Here is a 23,381-nt window from a genome sequence, read left to right as displayed (position 1 = left end):
AAAGGGGGTGCAGAGCATGGAGCAAAGCGGGGTGCACAGAGCACGGAGAAAAGGGTGCACAAACGTGGAGCAAAGGGGGGTGCACGGAGCGTGGAGCAAAGCGGGGTGCACAGGGCACAGAGCAAAGGGGTGCACAGAGCAAAGGGGGGGCACAGAGCATGGAGCAAAATGGGGTGCACAGGGTGTGGAGCAAAATGGGGTGCACAGAGCGTGGAGCAAAGGGGGTGCAGAGAGCGTAGAGCAAAGCGGGGTGCATGAAGCATGGAGCAAAGGGGGTGCAGAGAGCGTGGAGCAAAGTGGGGTGCACAGGGCATGGAGCAAAGGGGGTGCACAGAGCGTGGAGCAAAGGGGTGCAGAGATCAGAGCAAAGGGGGTGCACAAACGTGGAGCAAAGGGGGGTGCACAGAGCGTGGAGCAAAGTGGGGTGCACAGGGCACAGAGCAAAGGGGGACACATAGAGCATGGAGCAAAATGGGGTGCACAGGGTGTGGGGCGAAATGGGGTGCACAGAGTGTGGAGCAAAGCAGGATGCATGAAGCATGGAGCAAAGGGGGTGCAGAGAGCCTGGAGCAAAGCGGGGTGCACGGAGTGTGGAGCAAAGCGGGGTGCATGGAGCAAAGCGGGGTGCACAGAGCATGGAGCAAAGGGGGTGCACAGGGCATGGAGCAAAGGGGGTGCACAGAGCGTGGAGCAAAGGGGTGCACGGAGTGTGGAGCAAAGGGGGGGTGCACAGAGTGTGGAACAAAGTGGGGTGCAGCGCGTGGAGCAAAGGGGGTGCAGAGAGCCTGGAGCAAAGCGGGGTGCATGGAGCAAAGGGGGTGCACAGAGCGTGGAGCAAAGGGGGTGCACGGAGCTTGGAGCAAAGGGGGTGCATCCCAGCGGGCACAGAGGCGCAAGGGAAGGTGCAGGACATGCGATGCGGATCCGTGGGGATCTCCGGGGGTTCGGGAGCTGCCGGGGGGTCTGCAGGACCCTGAGCAGGGCGGGGAGGAACGGGGAACCCCCTACCCCGGCCCGAGCCCCCAAGCCCCTACCCCACCTGAGAGCGGGTTGCACATGTCGCTGCCCTTGCACTCCTCGGCCTCGGCGGGCGCGGGCGCCTCGCTGCCCGGGCGGGCGCTGCGGAAGGGGGAGAGCGCGGCGGCCCCCGGCCCGGGCACGGGGGGCTCGTCCTCGTCGCTGGAGGGGGAGCTGGAGGGCGAGCTGGAGTGGCAGGGCTCCCACTCGGCCGGCCCGCGCGGGGCCCCGGGCGCCTGGCAGCTCCTGCCCGGCCGCAGCGCCTTCGGCCCGCTCCGCAGCTCCCCGGCGTTGGCGGCGTCTGCGGGGAGGGGGACAGCCCCTGGGTCACCGCAGCCCCGAGGGGCCCGGACCCCCCACCCTGAGCCCCGCCGTCACCCCGGTCCCACCTTTCTCCGTGCGCCGGCGGAAGGAGAGCTTGCGCTTTCGCAGGCGGTTGAAGCCGCTGTCCAGTTCGTCGCTGCCTGGGGAGCCGGGGATCATGTTGGTCTGCGGGGAGGAGGGGGTGATCAGATTGGGGGGGGGCTGCCAGACCCCCCCACACCCCGGGGTGGCTGGGACAGGGTGCAGCGCGCGGTGCCGGCGCCGCGGGGCGATGCCGGGGGGGGTTTCATGCGGGGCCCCCCCGCCAGCCAGGCGATGCTGGTGGGCGTCCCGGGGCGACTCGAATGCTGTGTCCAGTTTTGGGCCCCTCGGCACAAGGAGGACATTGGGGTGCTGGAGCGTGTCCAGAGAAGGGCAGCGGAGCTGGGGCAGGGTCTGGAGCACAGGGCTGGTGGGGAGCGGCTGAGGGAGCTGGGGGTGTTCAGCCTGGAGAAGAGGAGGCTGAGGGGAGACCTCATCGCTCTCCACAACTCCCTGACAGGAGGGTGTAGTGAGGTGGGTGTTGGTCTCTTCTCCCAAGTTGTTAGTGATAGGATGAGAGGAAATGGGCTCAAGCTGCGATGGGGAGGTTTAGGTTGGAAATTAGGACAAATTTCTTTACGGAAAGGGTGGTCAAGCATTGGAACAGGCTGCCCAGAGAGGTGGCGGAGTCCCCATCCCTGGAAGTGTTCAAAAAATGGGCAGAGGTGGCACTTGGGGCCATGGTTTAGTGGGCATGGGGGTGTTGGGTGATGGTTGGGCTGATGAGCTTAGAGATCCTGTCCAACCTTAGTGATTCCTAGTTTTACTGTCATTATAAATAATCCATCCCCCAAGCCAGGAAACATGGAATTATGACTCTGCCCTGAACTGGTTTGGTGGTGGCCTTGGCAGCGTTGGGTTACTGGTTGGACTGGATGAGCTTAAAGGGCTTTGCCAACCTAAACAAGGGCTGATGAGCTTAGAGCTCCTGCCCAATCCTAGCGATTCCCAGTTTTTACTTTCATTATAAATAATCATAGAATCATCGAATCGTTTAGGTTGGAAAAGACCTTTAAGATCATCCAGTCCAACCATTAACCCACACTACCAAGTCCACCACTAAACCAATCAAGGGTAGACCAGACTAAAAATGCAGCCCCCAAGCCAGGACACACGGAATGATGACTCTGCCCTTGATGGGTTTGGTGGTGGCCTTGGCAGCGTTGGGTCAATGGTTGGGCTGGGGGATCTCGAAGGGCTTTGCCAACCTCAACCATTCCATGACTCCATGACTCCATGACTCCATGACTCCATGATTCCATGACTCCATGACTCCATGACTCCATGACTCCATGATTCCATGATTCCATGACCCCATGACTCCATGACCTGATGGTTCTATGACTGTCCCCATCCCTGAGCATCCCCCACACCAGGCCCACCCCCCCCAGCCTGCTCGGGACCCCCCCAGGCTCAGCAGAACGGGTTACCCCCCCCCCCGCAGCCTGTGCCCCCCCCCTCACATCGCGCAAGTTGAAGGTGATCTCCAGGCTGGACCAGAAGTGGTCGGAGAACTCGGGGTACATGTCCAGCACCTCCAGCAGGTCCTCGCGGTGGATCTTGTGCAAGTCGCAGTAGGTCAGCGCCCGCACGTCCGCGTTGGACTTCCCCGGCCGCGCGTACAGGTTCAGCGGCTCCCCGAAAATGTCGTTCTTCCCTGGAAGGGGGGGAAACGGCACCGGGAAGGGGGGGGGTCAGCCCGCGGGGGGCACAGCCCCGGCCGCCCTGCTGCACCCCAGGGACCCCCGGGGCGCTCACCCAGGATGGCCACCACCACGTCCCCGCGCAGGATCTCGATGGAGCCGCGGGAGATGAAGTAGAGGGCGGTGAGGACGTCCCCGGCGTGCACCAGCGTGTCGCCGGGAGGGGCGTGCGTGGTCTTGAACTTCATGGCCAGGGCGCGCAGGCAGCCCTTGGTGGCCCCTTTGAAGGGCTTGCAGTTCTGCAGCAGGCTGCGGTTGAGGTGCAGGCAGATGTCTGCCTGCAGGCACTCGGGGAAGCCCTTCAGCACCTGCGGGGCACGGCGGCGGGGTCACGGCGAGGGGGCCGGCACGCTGCGGCGGCGGGGGGGACGCGGGGTGCCGGCGGCCGGTGCGGCGCTCACCGCGTTCATGTCGATGCCGTTGGTGTAGGACCAGGCGTGCTGGAAGTACTCCTCCAGGCGCTGGCGCAGCGGGTTGGGGATCTGGTGGAAGCGGATGAACTCGCGGACGCGCAGCATCTGCGTGTGGTAGCGCGCGGTGCCCGAGTACAGCCGCTGGATGATGGCCGACACGTTGCCGAAAATGCTGGCGTACATCAGGGCTGCGGCGGGGCGAGCGGCGTGAGGGGCGGCCCCCGGCACCGCTCCCCCCGTCCCACGGGGACGGGACCCCCGCCCCGGGCAGCCTCGCACACGCGTGTGAGCGCGGACGCGCGCCCCAGCCCCGCCGTGCGCTCGTGTCCCCCCCTTGGCACCGGCGCCTTGGCACCCGCGCTCACCGTCGCCCCATGGAGACGCGGCCCCACGCGCACACCCACACCCCCCGAAGGCGCCCGCGCATGTGCACACGCCTGCCGGAGCGTGTGCCACTGGCCCGCGCACACGCGGGGCTGCCTCAGGGAGCGGCGGCGGCTCCGTCACACGCTCACACGTGCACGCAGGCACAGCAGGGTGTGCTCACGCACGGGCCTGCTCACACCCACATGTTCTATCACGCGTATACATGCTCATGCGCACATGCATGCTCGCACACGTACATGCACGCTCACGTGCACGCTCGCACACACACGCACGCTCACATGCACGCTCGCACACACACGCTCACATGCACACACGCATGTCAACACACACATGCACGCTCCCCCCCCACATGCACAAACATGCATTCTCACAAGCACACGTGTACAGTCACACACATGCGTACGCACACACATGCACACTCACACACACATGCACGCCCCCACACACGCACGCTTACATGCACACATGCATGCCCACACACAGGCACGCTCCCACACACACATAGATGCACACTCACATGCACGCTTGCACACACACACACACGCTCACATGCATGCTCGCACAAACACGCTCACATGCACACACGCATGTCAACACACACATGCACGCTCCCCCCCCACATGCACAAACACACATGCTCACAAGCACACATGTACAGTCACACACATGCGTACGCACACACATGCACACTCACACACACATGCACGCCCCCACGCACGCACGCTTACATGCACACACACAGGCACGCTCCCACACACACACATAGATGCACACTCACTTGCACACACACGCTCACATGCACACATGCATGTCAACACACACATGCATGCTCCCCCCCCACATGCACAAACACACATGCTCACAAGCACACATGTACAGTCACACACATGCGTACGCACACACATGCACACTCACACACACATGCACGCCCCCACGCATGCACGCTTACATGCACACATGCATGCCCACACACAGGCATGCTCCCACACACATACAGATGCACACTCACACACATGCTCACATGCACACACACACACCAACACACATATGCATGCTCCCACACACATGCATACTTGCAAACACATGCACACCCACACACATGCACGCTCACAAACATGCATGCTCACACACTCCCATGCACACACGCACGTTTGCGCAGACATGCACGCTCACACACAAGCACACACATGCACACTCACACACAGGCACACGCCCACACACATGCATGTCCTCACAGGTGCACACTCACGCACGTGCATACATACATGCCCCCCCACGTGCTCACATGCATGGTTGTGCGCGCACATGCACGCTCACATGCATGCCCCCACACATGCACACACATGCATGCTCACACACACGCACACCCACACATGTCGTGCACACTCACGTACACGCACACGTGCATGCCCCCCATGCATGCTCCTGCACACATGCATGCTCATATGCAGTCATGCAGGCTCACACACATATGCACACTCACATGCACGCCCACACACATGCCCACGCATGCATGCTCCTGCACACATGCACGCTCGCACACGCACCTCTATGCTCACATGCATGCCCCCATGCACATTCACATGCACACAGACATGCACGTCCCCACACACAGGCACGCTCGCGCGCATGCCCACACACGTGTACCCCCCCACACATGCACGTTCACGCCCACACATGCACGCACTCTCACACACACGCATGCCCACACACGTGCACACTCACACACATGTACATCCACACACATGCACGCCCACACACGCACGGTCCTGCACACATGCACGCTCGCACGTGCACCTGTACGCTCACATGCATGCCCCCATGCACATTCACATGCACACAGACACGCACGCCCCCACACACAGGCACGCTCGCACGCATGCCCACACACACGTGCACACTCACACCCACACACATGCACGCCCACACACGCACACTCATACACACGCATGCCCACACACACGTGCACACTCACACACATGTACACCCACACACATGCACGTTCACGCCCACACACGCACACTGACACACACACATGCCCACACACATGCGTGCATGCCCACACACGCACGCCCACACACATGCACGCTCGCACACACATGCTCACATGCATGCCCCCACGCACGTCCACATGCACACAGACATGCATGTCCCCACACACAGGCACGCTCGCACGCATGCCCACACACACGTGCACACTCACACATGTGTACATCCACACACATGCATGCCCACACACGCACACTCCTGCACACATGCACGCTCACATACACACACTCACATGCATGCCGCCACGCACATCCACATGCACACAGACATGCACGTCCCCTCACACAGGCACGCTCGCACGCATGCCCACACACACGTGCACACTCACACACGTGTACACCCACACACATGTACGCCCACACACATGCATGTTCACACCCACACACGCACACTCACACACACGCGTGCACACTCACACACATGTACACCCACACACGCACACACACGCATGCCCACACACATGTGCACACTCACGCACATGTACACCCACACACGCACACACACACACGCATGCCCACACACACGTGCACACTCACACACATGTACACCCACACACGCACACTCATGCCCACACACATGCGTGTGTGCCCACACACGCATGCTCCTGCATACATGCACACTCGCACACATGCCCACACACGCACGCCCCTGCACACACGCACGCTCGCACACATGCCCACACACGCACGCCCACACACACGCACGCTCGCACACATGCCCACACACGCACGCCCACACACACGCACGCTCGCACACATGCCCACACACGCACGCTCGCACACATGCCCACACACGCACACACACGCACGCTCGCACACATGCCCACACACACACACACGCTCGCACACATGCCCACACACGCACGCCCACACACACGCACGCTCGCACACATGCCCACACACGCACGCCCACACACACGCACGCTCGCACACATGCCCACACACGCACGCTCGCACACATGCCCACACACGCACGCCCCTGCACACACGCACGCTCGCACACATGCCCACACACGCACGCTCGCACACATGCCCACACACGCACGCCCCTGCACACACGCACGCTCGCACACATGCCCACACACATGCACGCCCCTGCACACACGCATGCTCGCACACATGCCCACACACACGCACGCCCCTGCACACACGCACGCTCGCACACATGCCCACACACGCACGCAGCCCCTGCACACACGCACGCTCGCACACATGCCCACACACGCACGCCCACACACACGCACGCTCGCACACATGCCCACACACGCACGCCCCTGCACACACGCACGCTCGCACACATGCCTGCACACGCACGCCCCTGCACACACGCACGCTCGCACACATGCCCACCCACGCACGCAGCCCCTGCACACACGCACGCTCGCACACATGCCCACACACGCACGCCCCTGCACACACGCACACATGCCCGCACACGCACGCCCCTGCACACACGCACGCTCGCACACATGCCCACACACGCACGCTCGCACACATGCCCACACACGCACGCACGGTCGCACACATGCCCACACACGCACGCTCGCACACATGCCCACACACACGCACGCCCCTGCACACACGCACGCTCGCACACATGCCCACACACACACGCACGCTCGCACACATGCCCACACACGCACTCCCACACACACGCACGCTCGCACACATGCCCACACACGCACGCCCACACACACGCACGCTCGCACACATGCCCACACACGCACGCTCGCACACATGCCCACACACGCACGCCCCTGCACACACGCACGCTCGCACACATGCCCACACACGCACGCCCCTGCACACACGCACGCTCGCACACATGCCCACACACACGCACGCCCCTGCACACACGCACGCTCGCACACATGCCCACACACACACGCACGCTCGCACACATGCCCACACACGCACTCCCACACACACGCACGCTCGCACACATGCCCACACACGCACGCCCACACACACGCACGCTCGCACACATGCCCACACACGCACGCTCGCACACATGCCCACACACGCACGCAGCCCCTGCACACACGCACGCTCGCACACATGCCCACACACGCACGCCCCTGCACACACGCACGCTCGCACACATGCCCGCACACGCACGCCCCTGCACACACGCACGCTCGCACACATGCCCACACACGCACGCCCCTGCACACATGCACGCTTGCACACATGCCCACACACGCACGCTCGCACACATGCCCACACACGCACGCCCGCACACACGCACACCCACGCACACGCACGCTCGCACGCACGCGCAGCCCCGTGTGGCGGGGCGCGCGGGGGCACTCACAGCCGATGAGCATGACGCAGATGGAGAAGATCTTCTCGGAGTTGGTGTTGGGGGAGACGTTGCCGAAGCCGACGCTGGTGAGGCTGCTGAAGGTGAAGTAGAGCGCGGTGACGTACTTGTCCTTGATGGTGGGGCCGTGCAGGGGGTCGCTGGCGTTGAGGGGCTTGCCGATCTGGTCGCCCAGGGAGTGGAGCCAGCCGATGCGCTGCCCCTCCACGTTGCCGATGGCGTACCAGATGCAGGCCAGCCAGTGGGCGATGAGGGCGAAGGTGCACATCAGGAGGAAGAGCACGGCCGCCCCGTACTCCGAGTAGCGGTCCAGCTTGCGGGCCACCCGCACCAGGCGCAGCAGCCGCGCCGTCTTCAGCAGCCCGATCAGGGTGGTGGTCTGCAGGGGGAAGGGGGGGTGACCGAGGTGTCCCTGCCCCAAGCCGGGGAACCCCGTGCTCCGCACCGGCGAGGGCAGCGGAGACCCCCCCCTGGCCTCCCCGGGCAGCCCCCCAACCAGCACAGGAGCAGCCAGCCCCCCCAGTGCCCCCCGCCCGCTTTGGGTCCCCCCAAAGACCCCCGCCCCGGTGCTAGGGGGTCCCACCGAGGCACGTGGCAGGGAGCTGGTTAAACTGGACCCCCTGCCAAGCGCGGCACTGCTCCATCCATGCCGGGGCGTGGGGGTCCCCCAGGGCCAGACCCAGATTTGCCAGCACCTGCGCTCAGCACCCGGCACTCACCGCGGCAGCGCGGGCACCCAGCATCGAGGGACCCCCGGGCATCGCCACGCGGGAGGACCCGGCACCCAGGGAGCCATACCCACCGCCCTGGCACCCACCATGGCCTGGGGGCACACGTGGGACCCCCGGGCATCGCCCCACGGGAGGACCTGGCACCCAGGGAGCAGGACCCACTGCCCTGGCACCCACCATGGCCTGGGGGCACACATGGGACCCCCAGGCATCGCCACGCAGGATGACCCAGCACCCAGGGAGCCGTACCCACCGCCCCGGCACCCACCATGGCCTGGGGGCACACATGGGACCCCCGGGCATCGCCCCACAGGATGACCCGGCACCCAGGGAGCCGTACCCACCGCCCCGGCACCCACCATGGCCTGGGGGCACCCATGGGACCCCCGGGCATCGCCCCACGGGAGGACCTGGCACCCAGGGAGCAGGACCCACTGCCCCGGCACCCACCATGGCCTGGGGGCACCCATGGGACCCCCGGGCATCGCCCCACAGGATGACCCAGCACCCAGGGAGCCGTACCCACCGCCCCGGCACCCACCATGGCCTGGGGGCACCCATGGGACCCCCGGGCATCGCCCCACGGGAGGACCTGGCACCCAGGGAGCAGGACCCACTGCCCCGGCACCCACCATGGCCTGGGGGCACACGTGGGACCCCCGGGCATCGCCCCACAGGAGGACCCAGCACCCAGGGAGCCGTACCCACCACCCCGGCACCCACCATGGCCTGGGGTCACCTGTGGGACCCCCGGGCATCACCCCACAGGATGACCCAGCACCCAGGGAGCCGTACCCACCGCCCTGGCACCCACCATGGCCTGGGGGCACACATGGGACCCCCGAGCATCGCCCCACAAGAGGACCCAGCACCCAGGGAGCCATATCCACCGCCCCGGCACCCACCATGGCCTGGGGGCACCCATGGGACCCCCGGGCATCGCCCCACGGGAGGACCTGGCACCCAGGGAGCAGGACCCACTGCCCCGGCACCCACCATGGCCTGGGGGCACACGTGGGACCCCCGGGCATCGCCCCACAGGATGACCCAGCACCCAGGGAGCCGTACCCACCGCCCCGGCACCCACCATGGCCTGGGGGCACCCATGGGACCCCCGGGCATCGCCCCACGGGAGGACCTGGCACCCAGGGAGCAGGACCCACTGCCCCGGCACCCACCATGGCCTGGGGGCACACGTGGGACCCCCGGGCATCACCCCACAGGAGGACCCAGCACCCAGGGAGCCGTACCCACCACCCCGGCACCCACCATGGCCTGGGGTCACCTGTGGGACCCCCGGGCATCACCCCACAGGATGACCCAGCACCCAGGGAGCCGTACCCACCGCCCTGGCACCCACCATGGCCTGGGGGCACACATGGGACCCCCGAGCATCGCCCCACAAGAGGACCCAGCACCCAGGGAGCCATATCCACCGCCCCGGCACCCACCATGGCCTGGGGGCACCCATGGGACCCCCGGGCATCGCCCCACGGGAGGACCTGGCACCCAGGGAGCAGGACCCACTGCCCCGGCACCCACCATGGCCTGGGGGCACACGTGGGACCCCCGGGCATCGCCCCACAAGAGGACCCAGCACCCAGGGAGCCGTACCCACCACCCCGGCACCCACCATGGCCTGGGGGCACACGTGGGACCCCCGGGCATCGCCCCGCGGGAGGACCTGGCACCCAGGGAGCAGGACGCACCACCCTGGCACCCACCATAGCCGGGAGCACCCATGGGACCCCCGGGCATCGCCCCACAGGAGGACCCAGCACCCAGGGAGCCATATCCACCACCCTGGCACCCACCATGGCCTGGGGGCACCCATGGGACCCCCAGGCATCGCCCCGCGGGAGGACCCGGCACTGAAATAGCACCCAGCCCAGCGAGGGCATGGCACAAGCGGCACCAGCACGGCGCGGCGGCACGGCGGCAGGTACCTCCTCAGAGCCGGAGCCGAAGATGAGCAGGTCAAAGGGGATGGCGGCCACCATGTCGATGAGGAACCAGCCCTTGAAGTAGTGGATGGCGATCTTGGCAGGGTGGCTGACCACCTCCTCGTTGGAGTTGACGTAGGTGGTGCGGAAGTTGATGAGGATGTCGATGATGAACATGATGTCCACGATGAGGTCGACCACGTTGAGGGGGCTGCAGGAGTAGCCGCAGTTGTGGCGCTGGGCTTCCTCCTGGTCGTTGAGCAGGAAGGCGGCCGAGTAGGGGGTGAAGATGGCCGTGTAGATGACCAGCAGCAGGATGAGCCAGTCCCACACCGCCTTGAAGGGGCTGTAGTGCAGGATGGTCCATTTGTGGATGCGCGGCGCCTGCAGCTTGTACTCCGGGAGGACGTCGGCGCCCAGCGACAGCACCTGGGAGGGCGGGCAGGGGCTCAGCTCCTGCGCCCCGTGGGGCTGAGCCCCCCGACCCCCCGTCCCCGAGCAGGGGCCGCCCCTGCCAGCCGCGGGCAGCGCGTCCCCGGGCTGGGGGCTGCGCCGGTGGGTGCCAGCAGCCCAAGGATGCTCCGGGGCGCGGCAGGAGCCCAGAGCTGGCGATGAGGGGCGCGGAGGGGGCAGCGGGCAGGGACAGCCGGGAAAAAGCCGCCCCACGCCGCCCCACGAGCCCCCTCCTGCCCCACAGACGCTGCCCGGGCGCAGCTCCCACTGCAAACGCTCGCACCTCCCTGCACGGACGCGACGCTGCCCTCGGCAGAGGCGCTTCCCCGCATCCCCTGCCCCTGCCACCCCCAAAGCGGCAGCAGCCACCCCGCAGCTCTGCCCGGGCTCCCCGGCAGTGCCGAGCCCCGCTCCGGCGGGACCCCGGCGCAGCGGCTGCCAAACCAGGGCCGGCAGTCCCGGCGGCACACGGTGACGCAGCTGCGGGCTGGCACGGGCGCCCCGGCCTGTCCCCATGCCAGGCCAGCCGGGCACGAGCACCACGGAGCCGCAGCTGCCCCCACGCACCGTGGGCTGGGCTGTGGGGCTGGGATTGCTCCCAGCTGGGTCCCTGCCCTCATCAGGGAGTGGAACCGCTGCAGCGGGTGCAGCGGGCACAGTGGGTGCAGTGAGCACAGTGGGTGCAGTGGACACAGCGGATGCAGCAGGTGCAGTGGGCGCAGTGGGCACAGTAGGGCACAGCGGACACAGTGGATGCAGTGGGCACAGTAGGGTGCAGCGGGCACAGTAGGGCACAGCGGGCACAGGGGGTGCAGTGGGCACAGCGGATGCAGCAGGTGCAGTGGGCGCAGTGGGCACAGTAGGGCACAGCGGACACAGTGGATGCAGCGGGCACAGTAGGGCGCAGCGGGCACAGGGGGTGCAGCAGGCACAGCAAGCACAGCGGGCACAGTGGGTGCAGTGGGCACAGCGGATGCAGCAGGTGCAGTGGGCGCAGTAGGGTGCAGCGGATGCAGCAGGTGCAGTGGGCACAGTAGGGTGCAGCGGGTGCAGCAAGCGCAGTGGGCACAGTAGGACACAGTGGATGCAGTGGGCACAGTAGGGTGCAGCAGGCACAGTGGATGCAGTGGGTGCAGTGGGCACAGTAGGGTGCAGCGGGCACAGTAGGGTGCAGCGGGCACAGTGGATGCAGCAGGTGCAGCAAGCGCAGTGGGCACAGTAGGGTGCAGCGGACACAGTGGATGCAGTAGGTGCAGTGGGCACAGTAGGGCGCAGTGGGCACAGGGGGTGCAGCAGGCACAGCAAGTGCAGTGGGCACAGTAGGGTGCAGTGGGCACAGCAGGTGCAGCAAGCGCAGTGGGTGCCTTAGGGTGCAGCGGGCACAGTGGATGCAGTGGGTGCAGTAGGGTGCAGCGGACACAGTGGGTGCAGTGTGCACAGTAGGGCACAGCGGGCACAGGGGGTGCAGCAAGGGCAGTGGGCACAGTAGGGTGCAGTGGGTGCAGCGGGTGCAGCAAGAGCAGTGGGTGCCGTAGGGTGCAGCGGGCACAGCAGATGCAGTGGGTGCAGTGGGCACAGGGGGTGCAGCAGGCTCAGCAAGCGCAGTGGGCACAGTAGGGTGCAGCGGACACAGTGGGTGCAGTGGGCACAGTAGGGCACAGTGGGCACAGGGGGTGCAGCAGGTGCAGCAAGCGCAGTGGGCACAGTAGGGTGCAGCGGGTGCAGGACTCTGCCTGCCGAAAGCCCCCCGCATCCCTCCCCAGGCAGGGACGGGCAGGCAGCATCCGTGGAAACGTGGGCTGGCACGCAAACGCCTCTGCAGGGCATTTACCCACGGGGGGGGCACAGCCTCGGCTGCCCCCAGGCACGTCCCACCCCACCCCTGCCGCGCACACGCGTGTGCATGCACGTATGTGCATGCAGACACGCAGCCTGAACACGGGGGTCCGGGGGGGGCACGGCTGCGCCCCGGCAGCTGCGCCCATCCGTCCCGGCCGCCTGGCACGGGGATTAGATGTACCGGCCGCAGGACGGGCAGCACCGGCTATAAATAGGGACCGGGCAAACGGGTGCCGAGAGCGTGCCGGGGCCGGGCAGGGGCAGCCCCGCAGAGCGGAGCCAGGCTGGGCACGGCCCCGGCCCCACGGCACCCGCGGAGAGCGGCAGTGGGGCTTGGGCATCCCCGGGGCTAGTGGCCACCAGCCACCCCCGGCAGCGCTGCGCAGAGCCCGCGGTACCCGACGGCGGGGATAGGATCCGGGGCGATGCCAACGCCGGCCGTGCCCCCCACATCACCGCGCAGCAGGACCCCCGGCACAGCCCTGCCCGGCTGAGGGGGCACAGCCTGCGAGCTGGACCCCGGGGGGGGGTCCCTGGGTGGGGGTCCCTGGGGGGTCCCGCTCCGGGTTGCCCCCGCTGCCAGCCGCCACCTGCCCCCCGCGCCGCTACCGAGGCGGCCGCCGCGCTGCGCCGCCGGTGAGAGGCTCCGGTGCCAACCCGCAGCCCCTGCCCACCGCCCCGCCACGGCCAGGCCCCGCAGCCCCCGTGCCCCGGCCGTGGCGAACCGCCCGCGCTCTGGCTCTTACCAGCGGCTCTGCCACGAGCGCCGGAGAGCGCGACGGGGTCGCAGCCGCCCCCGGGCCCCATCCAGCCCCCCGGCCCTGGGGGGTTCACCGCTGCCGGGGGGGCTGGGGAGGGGTCCCCGCACCGTGCCGCCCGCGGAGCCGGGGGCAGAGCCAGAGGCGGCTTCACGCAACCACCCGAAACCCAGGGCCGGTGGCAACCATGGGGGGATAGAGCCCGAGCCCACCCGCGGCCTCCGCCAGGACACGGGTCCCCCGGCGTGGGCACGGCGCCCGGACCCTCCGGCTCCCGCGTGGCAGCACCCACCCCCTGTCGCCGGAGCAGCCCCGCGGGCACGGCTGTGCCGGACCCCCTGCCCCGGCGGTGCCAGAAGGTGCCGGGGCCGGGCAGGGCAGGGGAGCAGCGGTACCGGTACCTTCTTCTCCTGGCTCTGCCGCGCGGCGCGGGCGGCGTCGCCGTCAAGGCACAGGCAGGTGCCGCAGAGGGAGATGCCGGGCATGGGTCCTGCTCCGGCCCGGGGGGAGGCGGCGGCGGGGGGGCCCGGCAACTCCTGGAGCAGCTGCAGGAGCGACGCCAGCATCCTCACGGCCGCCCGCGGGGCCGGGCCCAGCCCATGGCGTGCCGGTGGCACTCACCCCCCGCCGCCTGCCCGCCGGCTGCCCCGCGGGCACCGGGGACACGGCCCCCCGCCGGCGGACCCCGCACCCATCTCGCCGCCCGCGCCGGCACCCGGCGCCCCTCGGGCCTGGGCGAGCGCGGCAGCCGGGCACCCCTCGGCGGGTCGGCGGTGGCGGGTGGGAGCCACGCACCACCGGCAGCCGAGAGGAAAATTATTGGGGCGGAAATTTTTCCCAGCCTGCTCCGCTCCCGCAGCCACGGCGAGGGCTGTGCCCCCCGCCATGCCCGCCCCTTAACCCCTCCGACACTCGGGGTGCCCGGCGGCCTGGCACGGCACGGCACGGCACGTGGCGGCACGCCGAAGGGCTTGGCGTGGCTCGGTGCCATGGCACGGCGTGGGGCCCCCGTGGTGGGGACCCCGGTGCGGCCGCAGGTGACCGCGGGCAGCGAGCCCACGCGGCAGCTGTCGCAGCGCGGCACGAGGTGGGAACGCGTCCCGACCCCGTCGGCACCGCTTCGGCCGTCTGGGCACCGCGCCGGTGCCGGCACCGGCGCCTGGTGTGGCCCCCAGCCCTGCGGCGGGGAGCAGGACGTCGCGGTGGGCATGCACGCCGCGAGCAGGCCGCGGGCACGTGTACACCTGCGCGGTGCTCGCGGGCCGGGGAGCGCTGCTCCCATCCTGCCGGCTCAGCCAAAACGTGTCCGCCCCCCCGCCGCCACCCCTGCTTTGGGACACGGGGACCCGCAGGGCACACGTGGTCCCCGTCCCCAGGCGCTGCCGGCCTCGGTGGCCTGCCGGGGCGCGTGCCGCGGCCGAGGCAAAGCGCGGCGGTGCTGCGGGAAGAGCCGTGCCGATGCCGCGGTTGCCGTCGGCCCTGACTCACCCGCCGCCGCCCATGCGCAGGGGTTCCCCGCTGGCACCCGCGCCCCCGCGCGCCGCGTGGCGGGGGAGGCACGAGGCCACGTGCGTGGCACGCAGCGGCCGGTGGTCCCGGCAGCGCCGGGGGTGCCGCACGCCGAAACAGCGTGGGGGCTGTTTGCCTGCGCCCCGAGCACCCCTTGCGTGGCCCAAACGTGTCACCCCCGGGCGGGGGGCGGGGGGGGGAGGTGTGCCGGGTGCCGCAGGGGGGGGGTCACGCCGCTGCGGGGTCGTGCGGGGTCACGCTGCCGCGGGGGCGCACGAGGTCGCGGGGGCAGAGCGGGGCTGGGGTACGGGGGGGGGGGAAGGGGGGGAGGATGCTGCAGGACACGGGGGGGTGGGGTCCCACGGGGACACGGGGGGTCAGGGGGACGGTGGGGGCACAGGTACCGCGGGGCAGAGCCCCCCCCCCGGGCTCCAGCACCCACACGGCGGGGGGGGGGGGGGGGTCCCATGGGGGTCCCGGCCGCACACCCCAGCCCCCCGCTGCCCCTTTAAGCTGCGGCTCTGCCAGCCCGGCTCCATTTTTAGCCAGGGCAGGGGGGGCAGTGGGGAGGGGGGAGCCGGGGGGGGGCGGCTCCAGCAAGCAGCCGGCTCCTGCCTCTAAAATTAACCCAGCTGCCGCGCCAAATTGGGACAAATCCCTGCCTGCAGCGCGGGCAGCAGCCCCGGGCCCCGGCAGGGCCACACGCTGCCCCCCAAGGACCCCCGTGCCCCCCCCCCAGCTCCGTGCCCCCCCCCCAGCCCGGTGCGAGCCCCCCGTCTCCGCCGGGACCCCCGCTCCCGGCCCCTCGCCCACCCGCAGCCCCTGGGCCCCCCTGGGGGGGCGGCCGGTGGCCAAAAGCCCCAGGGCCTGCAGAAGCCCCCCCCCCCCCAGCGCAGGGTCCGGCCGTGCATGGGGGGAGCACCCGGACCCCGGACCCCCGCCCCGTGCCCCCCGTTCGGGGAACCCCTGGCCCTGCAGGCAGCTGAGAACGGAGGGCGAGGGGGGACAGGCGCCGTCAGCCCCACGGATACCCCCCCGCCCCATCAGTGCCCCCCACATACACCCCCCCCGCCCCGTCAGCCCCACGGATGCCCCATGGATGCCCCATGGATGCCCCCTTGCCCCACCAGTGCCCCCCACATACACCCCCCCGCCCCGCCAGCCCCACGGATGCCCCATGGGTGCCCCCTTGCCCCATCAGTGCCCCCCACATACACCCCCCCGCCCCGCCAGCCCCACGGATGCCCCATGGGTGCCCCCTTGCCCCACCAGTGCCCCCCACATACACCCCCCACCCCCAGCACCCAGCCCCCGCCCCAGCACGGCCCCATCCAGCCCCACAGAGCCCTGGGGCAGCCCCCGGAGCCCCCAGCCCCACACGGCCCCGGGCACAGCCGGGGACCCCCAGAATCGCAGGGGGCAGCCGGTAGCACCCAACGGCGCGCGGGTTGGCACCAACACCCTGCCCTGTCCCCAAATGCCACCCAGCCGCGTCAGCCCGGGGACACCCCCAGTGCCGAATGCCGGGGGGCAGCACCCGCGGCGGCCCGGCAGGGCAGGGTGCCACGCCAGCGACGCCGACAGGCGGGGGGACCGCTCGCGGTGACACAACACCTATCAGTCACGGCGACACAGATATCGGCGGTGCCGACACTTGGTGACACGTACGCCGCCCCGGCACAGGCACGCGGCACCTCGCGCTCGCGGTGACACGTACGCCGACACCTGCTGCAACACCGGCACCCGACACCCAGCCCGCACACCCGGAGGCACCCGGCGCGGCACCTGCCGTGACCCAGACACCCGCGCCCACGGGGCGCAGCCCCCTCGCTGCCGCAAATACCCCGACCCGCGGCCGGGGGCCACCCCCGGCCACCGCCACCCGGCGCGGTGGGGGCACCCGCAGCCCTGCCGAAACCCGGCGCCCCGACACCCCCCACCCCGGCAGCCTGCCGGCCGCAGCACTGCCAGGCCTGCGCCGACACCGGCGCTGGCGGTGACACCGCGCACCCATGGCAGAACTGCCCGGCAGCGAGACCCGGTGGGTGCCGATGGACCGGCACCCCCGGCCCCAAGCGCAGATCATCGCCCTCCCTCCCCAAAACCTGCGGACCCCCGACACCCGCACTGACAGACACCCTGAAGCAGACACCCGGCACCGGCACCCACCCCACAACCACCCAGGTACTGCACACCAACACCCAGCACCTGCAGGTACCCAACCACTGCACCGGCTGATAGCCGACACCGGCACAGGCACCCAACACCGGCACCAGCACCCGCAATGGCACCCAGCACCCACCCAGGTACCGCATACCGGCACCAGCACCCAACACCCGCAGCAGCACCCACCCAGGTACCGCACACCGGCACCCAATACCTGCACCAGCACCTGCACCAGGACCCAGTACCCACCCAGGTACTGCACACCAGCACCGCACACCAGCACCCGCAATGGCACCCAGCACCCACCCAGGTACCGCACACTGGCACTGGTGCCCAGCACCTGCACCAACAGCCAGCACTGCCATCAGCACCCAGCACCGGCACTGGCACCCAGCACCTGCAATGGCACCCAGCACCCACCCAGGTACTGCACGCCGGCACACAACACCCGCTCCAGCACCCACCCAGGTACCGCACACCAGCACTGGCACCCAACACCCGCACTGGCACCCAGCACACACCCAGGTACCGCACACCAGCACTGGCACCCAACACCCGCACTGGCACCCAGCACCTGCACCAGCACCCAGCACCGGCACCCAGTACCCACCCAGGTACCACACACCAGCACCGGCACCGGCACACACCCAACACCTGCACAGGTACCGCACACCAGCACCAGCACCCAACACCCGCACCAGCACCCAGCACCGGCACCGGCAGACACCCAACAGCCGCCCAGGCACCCCCAGCAGCAGGTTTCCAGCACCAGAACGCAGACACCCGCTGCATGCTGACCCCCAGCATCACCAAACATGGCAGAGCTGCCCAATGCCGGCAGCACCCACGCCAGCGCCAACGGGGTATGCAGCGCCGTCAGGGGCACCGAAAGCAGGACCCCCACGGCCCGCGGTGGTGCCAAGGGGACCCCATAGCCGCAGCAGGCACCGACGGTGCCCAACACCAGCCGTGACGCCCCTGTCACCCTCGCAGGCACCAGCATCGGCATCACCCAATGCGCTCTCCACCGTGGCAAGCATCAACCATCGACACCGGCACAGCCAGCCGCAGAGACGCCCGGCACCCCGGCAGCACACACGGCAGGCGCTGTGGCGACAGGGACACCCCGATGCCCGCCTGTCCCCACCGCAGCGGCGGCGGCCGGTACTCACGGCATTGAGCTGCGGCAGCGGTGCGGCTCCCTCGTCGCCCGCCGACATGGATGCCGGGGACAGGCGGCCAGCCCGGGCCGGGAGGCGATGCAGGCACCCTGCTGCCGACAGCGCGGCGGCAGCACCAACACCCCGCGGCACCGGCAGCGGGGTGGGGTGACGAGCCCCGTGACGGGGTGACGTCCCCGCGGGGCGGCGTGCCCGCCCCAACACCCGACCCCCACATGCTGACGCAGACGCCGAGCGGCCCCGGCGCTGACCCCCGCCGCCCCGGCTGCGGTGCTGCAGCCGCCCCGCGAGCCACCCTCGATGGGGCGGCCACGGGCACCGCGCTCTGGTGACGTGGCAGCCGCCGCAACCCGCGTGGGCACCCGGGCTGCGGCACCTCGACGAGCAGCCGTGCGACGGCACCCCTCACCACGGCCGCAACGACGCCACAGCCGCCGCGGCGCCCAGCCCGGCCGCGGCACTGGGTGGGCAGGGTGCCCGCGGGTGGGCGATGCCCCACGGCACCCGCGGCGTTCGGCTGCGGCCCAGCCGCCGCGGCGGCTCCCTTGGCTCCTGGCTCCCTGGCCCCGCTGGCCACGGCCACCCGGGACGCTCAGCCCCCCCGCAGCGGTGCCGCCGCCGGCCCCGACCCCCGGTGCCCCCCTGCTCCCCTCGCCCCCATCCCGGCCACCCCCCCGCCCGCGCCGCCCCGGGGGGTCCAGCCGGGACCCCATTCCCACTCGGGCAGGATGAGCCCCGGGGGCCGTTCCCTCCGCGGGGGGCACAGCCGGTCACCCCCGCCGCGACCCTCTGCTGGGCTGGGGGGGCTCCGGGGGTCGGGGGGGGTTCTGGGGGTCGGGGGTCTCCGGGGATCCAGGGGGTTCCAGGGGTCAGGGGGGCTCTGGGGGTCGGGGGTCTCTGGGGACCCAGGGAGTTCCAGGGGTCGGGGGGGCTCTGGGGGTCAGGGGGGTTCTAGATGTAGGGGGACTCCAGGGGTCCGGGGATCTCCGGGGGTAGGGGGGGCTCTGGGGGACTCCGGGGGTCAGGGGGCTCCAGGGATCCGGGGGGTCCTGGGGGTCGGGGGGGGGGCTTCAGGGGTCCGAGGAGTTCCGGGGGGGGGGGGGGGGGGTGTCAGGAGGAGGCTCCGGGAGGGACTCCAGAGGTCGGGGGGGGTCCGGGGGTGAGGGGGGCTCTGGGGGTTGCAGGGGACTCTGGGGGTCAGGGGGTTCTGGAGGTCTGGGGGGTTCCGGGGGCCGGGGGGCATCCAGGGGAGGCTCCGGGGGGGACTCCGGAGGTCGGGGGGGGTCCGGGGATCCAGGGGGGTCGGGGGGGGTCCGGGGGGGACTCCGGGGGTCGGGGGAGGGGGGTTCTGGAGGTCCAGGGAGCTCTGGATGCTGGAGCGGACTCCAGGGGTCGGGGGGGGGACGACTCCGGGGGTCACGGGGAGCTCTGGGGGGGCTGCAGGGGGTCAGGTCCAGGGGAGGCTCTGGGGGTTGGGGGGCTCCAAGGGGACTCTGGCAGTCGGGCTGGGGGGGGGGGGGCCGGAGGTCCGGGGGGCTCAGGGTGTTGGGGAGGTTCCGGGGGTCGGGGGGGCTCCGGGGGTGCTCCGGGGGGTTCCGGAGGTTCCGGGGCGGCGCAGCCCGGGACAGCCGGTGCCGTCGGGGCGGGCACGACGGGACGGCCCCCCCCCCCGCTCCCCGGGACCCCCCCGGCCCCCCAGCCCCCCTCAGCCCCCCGTACCTCCTGTGCCACCAGGCTGGAGATGCGGACGGCGCGGCGGACGCGGTCGCTCCTGCGGTCCCCGTCGGGGCGGTCGCCGCTGTCGCGACGCGCCGGGGCCATGATCGCGCTGGGCGGGGGGGAGCCCGGAACCCCCCCCCCCGGAACCCCCCCGGCCCCGAGCCGGCAGCAGATGGAGCGGGGCCGCCGCCCCCCGAGCCCCCCCCCCGCCGCCCGCCTCCGCCACTCCCCCGGGCCCGTCACGCCGCGGGGAGGGACCGGGAACACCCCCGGGGGGAAACTGAGGCACGGGGGGGGGGGTAGGGGGGGTGACCCCACTCCCTGGGGTCCCCCGCACCCGGCGTCCCTGCCTGCCCGCCCCGAGCCGCTGCCTGCAGACCCCCCCCGTCCCCCCAGGGACCCCCCCGACGGGGAGATGGGGGCCGAGGCGGCCGCGGGGGGTCCGTGGGCAGCGCCGCCGGGGGGTCCGTGGGTGCCGCAGGCAGCGCCACCGGCTGATTCACGGCACCGCCGGCTGCCGGGGTCCCCGCTGCCACCCAGCCCTGGCAGGGACCCCCCGCTGCGCCCGCCCGACGCCTCTGCCCGCGGCCCCCGCCGGAGCGGGGACCCCCAGGCGCGGCGGCCGCACCCAAGGGGTGCCAGGGCCTGGCGGGACCCGATCCGTCAAGCGGGGGCTTCCCCCACGCCCCCCACCCGCCATCGGCTCCCGGTGGTCCCCCGCTGCCGGCCAGCGGCACCGCGGGGCACCCACCGGCCCCACAGAGGGGCCCAGCTCTGCCCCACGGCCTCCACCGCACCCACGGCGGGCAGGCGAGCCGGGCACGTGCTCCACCGCCGCGCCACGCCGCAGACCGGCTCCCGCGCGGGTCGGTCACAGGCAGCACGGTGCCGGCAGCGCCCAGGCCCCGCACCAGGCCGGGGGTCCCCAGCGCTGCCGCGATGCCGCCATCGCTGGCACCTCTGCACCTCGCCCGGCACCAACCACTGGCGCAGCCACGGTGGGCCCCGTCCCCGCCGCGCTGGCGCAGCGTGGCCGGCCCGAGCGCGCGGTGACCTTGACGGAGCTGCGGGAGCAGGCGGCGTGCGGGCTCCTTCGGCTGCCGTCACTGCAGATGATTCACGGTGCCGCTGCCCGGAAGCCCCAGCCCCCCCCGACCCGGTGCCGCGGGCCTGGTGGTTCACCGCACCCGAGCCGGGGCTGCCCCGCAACCCACTCGCAGGGTCCTGAGCGCGGCGGACGCAGCCACGACACCCGACAACCGCTCACGCATGCCCGTGCCACGCTGGCACACGGTCCACCACACCGGCACATGGTCCACCACGCCGGCACGCGGTCCTGGTACCACGCCGGCACACGGTCCACCACACCGGCACGCGGTCCTGGTACCACACTGGCACGCGGTCCTGCTACCACGGCGGCACGCGGTCCACCACACCGGCACGCGGTCCTGGTACCACACCGGCATGCGGTCCACCACGCCAGCATGCAGTCCTGGTACCAGGCTGGCACACGGTCCACCACACCGGCACGCGGTCCTGGTACCACACTGGCACGCGGTCCTGCTACCACGGCGGCACGCGGTCCACCACACCGGCACCCGGTCCTGGTACCCACGCCGGCACGCGGTCCACCACACCGGCACGCGGTCCTGGTACCACGCCGGCACACGGTCCTGGTACCACGGCGGCACGCGGTCCACCACACCGGTACGTGGTGTCCACTGGCGTTGCCACGGACTCTGCCCACGCCCGGCAGCGGGTGCCTCGGTGGGGACCCCCACACCATCGCGGGGCGGCGATGGGTGCTCCCACCCCGGGGAGCCCAGCACGGCCGGGGCACGGCCAAGCCCCCCGCCCCGGCGCCGTGGGGCAGCCGCGTCCCCCCCCGATTGCCAGGCACCGCGTGGCAATGGCGGTTACGGGCGGGGGGGGCAACGACCACTGCTCGGTGCAGGCAGCTGCGCAGCGGCAGCCGCCGCGGCATGGGAATTAATTACACGGCAAAGGCAATCAGGATGCTTGGCTCGTTAGCGCGCTGGGGAGGAGCGGGGAAGGCCAGCCGGCGCATTGGCAAGGCGCGGGGGAGAGGGGTTTTTGGTGGGGGGGGGGGTCCCCCACCCCGCAGAGGGGTCCCACGGCTGCTCTGGCACCCGGCGAGGGGAGCGGGGCTGGGTGCCCACCCCAGCGCTCACAGGAGAGTGGCGGGGGGGGGGGGGGGTGGTCCCAAATGCGGCCCCCCATCACGTGTGCGAGCAGATGGGTGGCGGGGGGCCGGGGGGGCTGCTCGGGGACAGGGAGCTGCGGGGGTCCCCGGTGAGAAGTGATAGTGGGGGCCTTGTCCCCAAACGCGCCGGGGCAGCCCTCCCGGCGGGGAGGGACGGGGGTCCCAGGAGCCCCCCGGCAGCTTTCAGTTCATTAGCGGGAGCCGGAATCAGGGTGTAATTAAGCAGCCGCCGCCTGCTCCCCGCGGCCAGATGGCAGTTACACAACGTGCCAAGGATTAGCTGCCACCGCCAGCCCCCCGGCCACGGCGCGCCGCGGTGAAGCCGGCGGCACGGGGCGCCTTGCCACGACACCGAGGCTTGCACCCGGGCTGGGATGGAGCCGGGGTTGAGGGGTACCCCGCTCCGGGGGGGGGTGCGTGCCCCGTGCTCCCCGCCGGGAAGCCCCTGGGCACCCTAGGTGCCACGCGGAGCCCACCCCAGCCGCGTGCCACCGCACCCCGGCACGGGGAGCACCGCGGTCGGGCCCGGCCCAGCTGATCCCCGCTTTGCGAGGGGAGCGAC

The 23,381-nt window shown here is 70.6% G+C and overlaps 1 protein-coding gene across 1 annotated transcript in view; it reads right to left on the bottom strand.

The window, feature by feature from the left end:
* KCNH2 (potassium voltage-gated channel subfamily H member 2) overlaps nt 1–23,381 on the bottom strand; it is a 34,859-nt gene that overhangs the window by 1,371 nt on the left and 10,107 nt on the right. Inside the window, exons 4-11 of the mRNA XM_075727364.1 lie at nt 20,596–20,704; nt 10,974–11,399; nt 8,288–8,675; nt 3,527–3,726; nt 3,181–3,433; nt 2,886–3,079; nt 1,407–1,506; nt 1,040–1,318 (exon numbers count right to left, since the gene is read on the bottom strand). Coding sequence (XP_075583479.1) covers nt 1,040–1,318; nt 1,407–1,506; nt 2,886–3,079; nt 3,181–3,433; nt 3,527–3,726; nt 8,288–8,675; nt 10,974–11,399; nt 20,596–20,704 — 1,949 coding nt within the window. The remainder of the gene's footprint in view (nt 1–1,039; nt 1,319–1,406; nt 1,507–2,885; nt 3,080–3,180; nt 3,434–3,526; nt 3,727–8,287; nt 8,676–10,973; nt 11,400–20,595; nt 20,705–23,381) is intronic.

This window comes from Pelecanus crispus, unplaced genomic scaffold, assembly GCF_030463565.1.
Source record: "Pelecanus crispus isolate bPelCri1 unplaced genomic scaffold, bPelCri1.pri SCAFFOLD_210, whole genome shotgun sequence".
NCBI classification, from domain to species: domain Eukaryota; kingdom Metazoa; phylum Chordata; class Aves; order Pelecaniformes; family Pelecanidae; genus Pelecanus; species Pelecanus crispus.
The sequence above is the reverse complement of the archived record's forward strand: the minus strand, read 5'-3'. Positions and strand labels throughout refer to the sequence as shown.